This window comes from Pterocles gutturalis, unplaced genomic scaffold (genome assembly GCF_000699245.1).
Source record: "Pterocles gutturalis isolate BGI_N339 unplaced genomic scaffold, ASM69924v1 scaffold27023, whole genome shotgun sequence".
Lineage (NCBI taxonomy): Eukaryota > Metazoa > Chordata > Aves > Pterocliformes > Pteroclidae > Pterocles > Pterocles gutturalis.
This window is the reverse complement of record NW_010126470.1, coordinates 78,268-85,551: the sequence shown is the minus strand read 5'-3', so window position 1 is coordinate 85,551 and position 7,284 is coordinate 78,268. Positions and strand designations below refer to the sequence as shown.

Below are 7,284 nucleotides of genomic sequence, written 5' to 3'. Positions count from 1 at the left end.
TTCTATGATTCTATGATTCTATGACATGGTGTGAGACCCCTCAGGAATGAAGGATGACATCTGTGAAGCTCCAGGACTGTACGTCCCTAGAGGGGTGTGCAAACTCAAGGGGTCCCTTCTCCCTACCTGGTGGGGTGGGAGCCAAGCTGCAGCATAGGCAACAGCAGAGGCAGTGCATTGTCACAGACGAAAGGATCAGCAGCATCACCCACAATGTGCGAAGAGCAGAGGTCTGGCAGACCCAGCCCCTGCACTTACCCTTCCTCTTGTTATTTCCATTCCCAAGTGGTCCCAGTGCCCTGCTCAGTTTTAACAGCAAAATCCACCTTCCTTTTGAAAATAGTATCAAAGGCTTTCCTGCAAATTTGTTGAAGTGACATAGGAGGAGTGAAATGCTACAGTGCTGGGCAGGACAGGGAACGAGCTGCACTTACATACAGTTGTCTTGTGTGCACTTCCCATGGCCGCTGCACATGTCTATGCAGCCATCCCCGATGTAGACGTTATCAATTGCCCATGTTTGCTGCTTGTCGAAAGGAGCAGGCTGGTGCCAGCGGAAACGTGTTGCTTGAGACCTTTGGGAGAGAAAGCAAAACAGAAAGGTAATATTTCTGGCTAAGCTAGTCTTTATTTTGACTGAAAGGAAATGTCAATCTTAAGGCTAGACTGCTCCTGGAAGATTGGTTTGATATCAGCACAACCCAGAACTGATTCCTGACAACAAGGTCACTGAAAAGCCAAGAACAGGGTGTCCACATTTTGAGAGCAGGACAAAGCATGGGTGTTTGGTAGCATGCTGAGAGTCTGGGAGCTGGGAAAAGGGATCACTGGTGAGTGGAAAGCAAGTGGGCTGCAGTTGGTGCAGTGGAGAAGAGGGTGGCAAGAAGGTGGTATGCCCAAAAAGAAACTCAGACCAGTCATAACAACATCACAGCAGAAATCCAAACTTGAGGGACAGCTAGGATTTGGATCAAGCCGGAATCGTCCAAATCCTCCAAGTTTCACCCGGAGCCCGAGTTTTGTTGCTTCAGTCCAAGTCAACAAAGTAACCTGCCTTTTTCTCTATGAATTCTCCCAACTGTACTGATGCAGTGCAGCTCTAGAGTGGACTGGTTCCTAGGAGAGCTGCTGCCATTTATAAATCTACAGGGGACAGGTGAGAGTGCCTATGTGGGGCTTGCAGTGTGACCCTGGTTTTTCAGTTTCCTCCCTTCCCTCCATCCAGGGCTCGTATGGATATGTTAAATGATCTGTGGTGTGATCCTGGCTCCTTTCAGTAAATCCTTTTCACTTCGTTGATTAAAGCAGCTTTAGCTGCCCATTCTTGCTTTGATGCAGCTTTATGTGAATTAAGTGCTTCAGCTCCCAACATAGATGATGAAAATCTGTCCGAAACAGTCAGGGGACACCAAATAGCTATTCAGCTCATGCAGCAGTAGACACCTATATTTGAATAGTTGCAAGTATCTGAATTTCTGTAATTTTTCAAGAATACCATTTTAAATGCAAGCTAGTCCATATTTTGCTGTACAGCACTAGATGGCAGCATTGAACTTCGTGTAGTCTTTTCTTTTGAAACTATTTTCAAAGAGAAATCACAGTTATTGTAAACCCCAAAACAAATAAACAGGAAAATCCCCCAGATTTATTCAGTATAAAAATAGACCTTTTATGGTAAGGTCAGTGGTAGCCTATGAATTATTTCTGTATAAGCATGTTATAAGTGGTGAACAGATAACAGGTTTATCCAAAAAGAAATTACTGCTGTGCTATCTAGCTGCTCACCAAGTAGCATTTTTAAAAGAATTACATCAATTGTGAGGAAGTCCTTATGGAATAAAGACAAGCACCTATATCTCACGCTGCCTGCTTTAGATTTGGCACTTCACTAACCATTTATAAAGCTGATGCTCCTAGGAGAAGCTTTGTATTTACGTTTGCATTTTAAAATCAGCTCTAAGATATGACTAAGTGTTCATTGCCTTCTACAGGCCAGAGGTTAGATAGCACTCTGGAGTAAGGGAGCACTAAAATGCTGTGTAAGTATGGGTGCTATGCACCAGGCCAAGCTATTGATTGTGTAGCCTGCACGTCCCTAAAACATACATGCACAAACAATTGGAAACACACACCTGCTGTTACACAGCTTGAAATAATAAAGCAGCATAAAAATTACATCACATCTAGACTGAAGGGACTATTAGCTGCACTTATTTTGAAGCTTAACTTCTTCCTTGCTTGTAAACTAAGGTTGTAATAACCTCTCTCATGCAATCCCTATTTTAATATCTTTGCGGAAAGGTGTTACTTGGGCCAACAAATATAGTTATTGGATTGGACAGAAGAGCAATCAGAAGGCAAACCTCAGCAGGGCATCAGACTTCTTCTTTTGATATATACAGCTCAAAAAAACTTTTCAGTCTTAAAAATCAGAGTTAATTATAAACCTCAGTTTATCTCAGGTGATAGGTTCCTTTCAGGTCCAAATTCAATTGGTTTGGCACATCAACCCCAGTCCCGACTGATCCTATTCAGCCCTAGAAAGCCCCTCCTGAGCACAAATTTACAGACTTTATACAAGAACTGCTGGAGTAATGGATTTTGCAGACAATATGTAGTGAAGCAGTACAAAAGAGTAAGCAGAGGAGATCAATGCTGGGAACAAGTCCTAAAAATGTACTATTACTTGACATGAAGCACTGCAGTGAAGATAAGGAGGAGTCTTGATGCCCAAAATGATTAGTAATAGGACATAGACTTTTCCGCTACTTGTTTCAAAATGTGTGGCAACTGTATAGGTGTTCTCAGTACAATGCTAAAAAATAAAGGTTTCTGTTTCCAAACTTGTATGTGCATTAGCTGGAATCTTTCATAACAACCTTCTCAAACAGGCACAGGCTCTGGCTGTGCTGTGGTACTCCTGTGCCTGTGGTTAGCTCAGCCTGTGCCTACGTGAAGAGACTGGGCTCAGTCACCAACAGGAGCAAAGCTGTAGGGTCAAGTTGTGCCAAGAGCCTGACGTCCATGCTACCTGTGTTTGCAGGGCTTTACTTTGGGATAGCTCTGTGCTGGCTTTATCAGGTATAACTGCACAGGGAAAGTCACAACTATCATTGCAAAACAGCACATCAAGAAACACGCGAACTGGAAGGCTGAACTACCCAGTTGTCCCTAGATGGATCTTTTTTGACAAAACAAAAATCCATCAGTTTTCAGTGCACTGGACGGAACCATACAGCAGCACTCCCAATGGCACTGTTAGTCCCAAGCAGCTCCTTTCACTGCAACCTCCCAACAAATCCCACAATTTTTGTTCCCTCAAAGACAAAAGAATGTAGGAAAAGGAAGAGGAGATGAAAATGGGGCATGTGCAAAAATGACGAGAGCATCAAAGCTGAGAAAGACACAAAGGATACAAGGAATGCACAGAAAAACAAGCAGCCTGAAAAGTACTAAATTTTTTGAACTGGTAGCCGACAACACCAAGCACAGGGTGCAGTGGGGACCCAGCCAGTACAATCAGCCACCAAAACAACCAGAATTTAGTGAGGCTGATGATAACATGAGATTCTTTAAAAAGTTTTCCCTGTCCCTCCCCAGGACAAGATGGATAAGGACTTCCTATCTTTAAATAACTAAGAAAAGTAAACCCACATATTAGCTTTGCAATTTTTATGCAAAGCAGGATTTACTTATACTTATTTGTTGCTATATACATGGACCAACCAAAAATGGCAAGGTACAATTATTTTAATGCTATAATCTATCATGCCTCAATACATAGATTATTCTGCAGAAAACCAGAGGGAGATACCTAGTATAGGGAGGCAGAGGTAAAGTAACTCGAGTCCACTTGTTGAAAGTGTCTGAAATGAGAATCCTCTGGAGATGGTACTTGTTGCATTCCACGTTAGTGGGAAGACAGTCTCTCAAAATTGGGTGCCAGGTCAGCCCAAGGTCCACTGAATATTCCAGTTCAATAGCTAAGGGTGGAAAGATGGTTGGTTGGTTACTTAATTTAGAGACTTACATCCATAGGTCTACAATAAACTGGTAACCCCAGAGAGCGTTAGTCACAAGTCTATGCTGAGAAAATAGCCACTCAAAACTTTTCAAACCCTTGTGACGGAAGTACAAAGCTACCCCCTTTGGTGGCAGTGCTGGAGGATACATTATATGTTATTGACCAAGTATAGCTCAGGAGAAGGCTGCAGTACACCTCTGCATCCACCACCTAGCTCAAGGGACCACAGGTGCAAAGACAAACTCATCTGTCAAGTCGCCAGGATTAAGTCAAGCCAATTTCTGTAGCTGCAGCATGCAAGAAAGTGATGTGACAGGAACATGACCAGAAACTTTGTTTTGTTTTTCAGGCTGAAGGATGAGATTCAGCTGGATGTAATCATTGTGTAAGGCAGAGTATCACTCAAATTCAACCTTTTGGCTCCATCACAAGATGGTTTAGTCACACTTCCACCCTGCTCCAGACCAGCTCATTTCATTATCCATCATAAACAATTTTAAATTGAGTTTGTTAGTCAGTGAGCTTGTTTTCATTCAAACACTGTCTAACTACATTCAACTAATGTATTCATTTCTCAGCAAAAATCCGCAGTTTCACTGTTTGGATGTTTACGGCTTATGAACATTTATTATGAAGAATAAAGGCTAGTCAAGCTCACTAAATACTGCAAGTGAAACTTTTATGCAGCTATTAAAAAGTAAATAATCATAGGCACAGAACTGTAACTTGAAGCAAATGTTCCAGCTGTCAGGCATTCTGCCTCTGTAAAACACAGAGCGTGGTTGCAGTGACAGGGGTGGTAAATCTGTGATCTTTTTTGGTTACTACAGACCCATTTCTTCTACCCTCATGCACAGCGAATGACCCTTAATCACCCAATCACTCCTACTTGGTGTCTAAGCACAGAATACAGTGCTATAGAAATACAAGGACAAGTGGATACAAACAAGGGTAAGTGAATTTTCAGTGTTAAATCTCCATCACTAAAAAGAAATGCTTTGCCCATCATGACTGGAAGCATGATTAGGTAGTGTCCTGTCTAATTTAATACTGAGTTAATATAATGGTAAGTGTAGTATGAGCTGTTCCTTTGCCAGTATGTAGCTAAGCTGCCAAAAACACTTTTAAACTTAGCAGAGATGATTTTAGGATGCTGCAGTCTTTTTCAGACTTTTCAGAGAAAGGAAGCTAGGTTATTAAAAATGGCATAATTTATAAGTGTGTATATATATATACCTAAACATGTATGTGCATAGATCTATGCACACATTGATACACACATATATACATGTTTATTATTTCATATGGACAATACAAATTTTTGCAGTTAATGCTGACCTAGCTTGTGTCAGATGTATGCTGATACAAATGAGTTCTTGGTTATAGAAGTGCAAGTGAGATCTGAACTGAGACTTACTTCACTGAGAATGCAAAACCACAAAGCAAGAAACATGCTGGAAACACCCAGCGGCTTATTATTAGAATGACAGTGTCACCCCAAGCAGTGGATACCATATAGTGGTAAATGATTTGAGTAGGACAGATGTTAGTCTTTTTCTTACATGAATCAAACTGCAACTTAAGTGCCTGGAGGGAATAATATACTTTCGTTTATCTTAGGCTTCAGCCACCTACAATAAAAATGCTGATACTACTATTCCTAACAGAAACATGCAGCTTTCTTTTGTTTCTTGGTTCTCGTTACAATGGATAATGGAACCAGAAAACAAGTGAACTTTCCTGTACAGGAGAAGAAGAGAAAGGTCAGGATTTACTAAGAAGTCATTACCATAACAGGAATCCGTGACAGAGCAGGATGCTGCAAAATCTATTTGCAAAAAAGAGTCTTCATTGACAACAATGTCAGTGGTGACAACATAGCGGGTGTTAGCTTTCTCGATGAATACTAGAGCATCCCCAGTTGACCCACAGACTGGCATCTTTGTTCCACCAGGATGAAGCAGCCACTTTCTGCTATCCAGTGTGGTGAAATCATCTTCTAGCACTGTATTGCCAGAGATATTTCCTCCAATTAGAATCTGAAATGGTGGGAAAGGAATTGTTATTGAAAAGAAAAAATGTTTAGAAGTCTTCACAAATGTACACGTGACATAGCATCCTGGAGGAGGAAAAGATTTAGTGATTACGCATATATATTCTGCTGGTCCAAAATACACAAATTTACTTTGTAAAGAGTTTAGGTTATGAGGAAGGGAAATATCTTTTTCCTGTAAAGGCAACCTAAATAGATTGTCTCAGCTATACAGATCTAAAGTTCAGGGAGGTGAAATCCATCCTGGATGAAGTAAAACTGCTCACAAAAATCAATGTTGGTAGGAGAAAAGTGATTACACTGTAATTTTTCCTACTGACTGTTCAGCTCTACTATGATCTGGTGCACTACTATCAGATTGCATCTGCTGATAGAACTGGGGAAACAGTCTCTGTTTTGCCACTGACTGTAAGATGTCAGCATTCTACTGTTCAACAGCAAGCAAGGTAGAATTAATCTTCATTTCTTATTCTGAATTCAGTTTTTGATTGTTCTGAACTAATATAACTACATTCAAAGAAGATATAGGAATGAATGAATAAGGATTTTTTCATTTTTAAGTGCAGGGATGGGAAGTAAAATTTTGTAACCACATAAATAAATGTGGCTGGGAGTTTAGTTTCTGAGTTTCTCCTAAGGACCTGAACTAACTCCTTTAAAAAAAGTTCAAAAATATTTAAGGAAATTGAACTTAGACAGACTAATAACACTACTGAGAGCACAATCACTTTAGTTGGGTTTCTAGAGATTTATACCAAGTCATACAAGGCAATATAATAATCTTTATAGAAGCAAATCTCAAATATGAAAAACTTAGCTTTAAATTTAGAAAATAGATATGAATTGACGTTTTAATAGTTTTTCGTATTACATTCTACCAAGCCAATTACATTTTTGGGTAGATTTTAAAAGAAAGTTTTTGAAGTTTGAACTCAGACTTGCATGTTGCGTGGTAAGGCCTTCTGCAATGTGAACTGTGGCTCTACCCAGGAATAAATGACTTCCCCAGCTCCAAAATGGGCATTCAGTACCCTGCATGGAAAAGGTGCATTTGGAACACAAGATTAGCAAACAGAAATTGTGCTTTATTATAATTCTGGAATATCTTGATCCAAAGCATTTTTCCTTGACCCAATGAAATTACATATGCCAACAAAAGGGAAACATGAAGACTGAAAACAGTCTAAAATTGTATTAAAAAAGCCCA

At 40.3% G+C, this 7,284-nt stretch overlaps 1 protein-coding gene across 1 annotated transcript in view; it reads right to left on the bottom strand.

Annotated features, from left to right (window-relative positions):
* Positions 1–434: 434 nt before the first annotated feature.
* Positions 435–7,284, bottom strand: part of RELN (reelin) — a gene marked incomplete at both ends in the record, with an annotated part of 84,157 nt that continues 77,307 nt past the window's right edge. The window contains 3 exons of the mRNA XM_010079002.1: positions 435–575; positions 3,815–3,983; positions 5,814–6,063. Of these exons, the coding sequence (XP_010077304.1) occupies positions 435–575; positions 3,815–3,983; positions 5,814–6,063 (560 nt within the window). The remainder of the gene's footprint in view (positions 576–3,814; positions 3,984–5,813; positions 6,064–7,284) is intronic.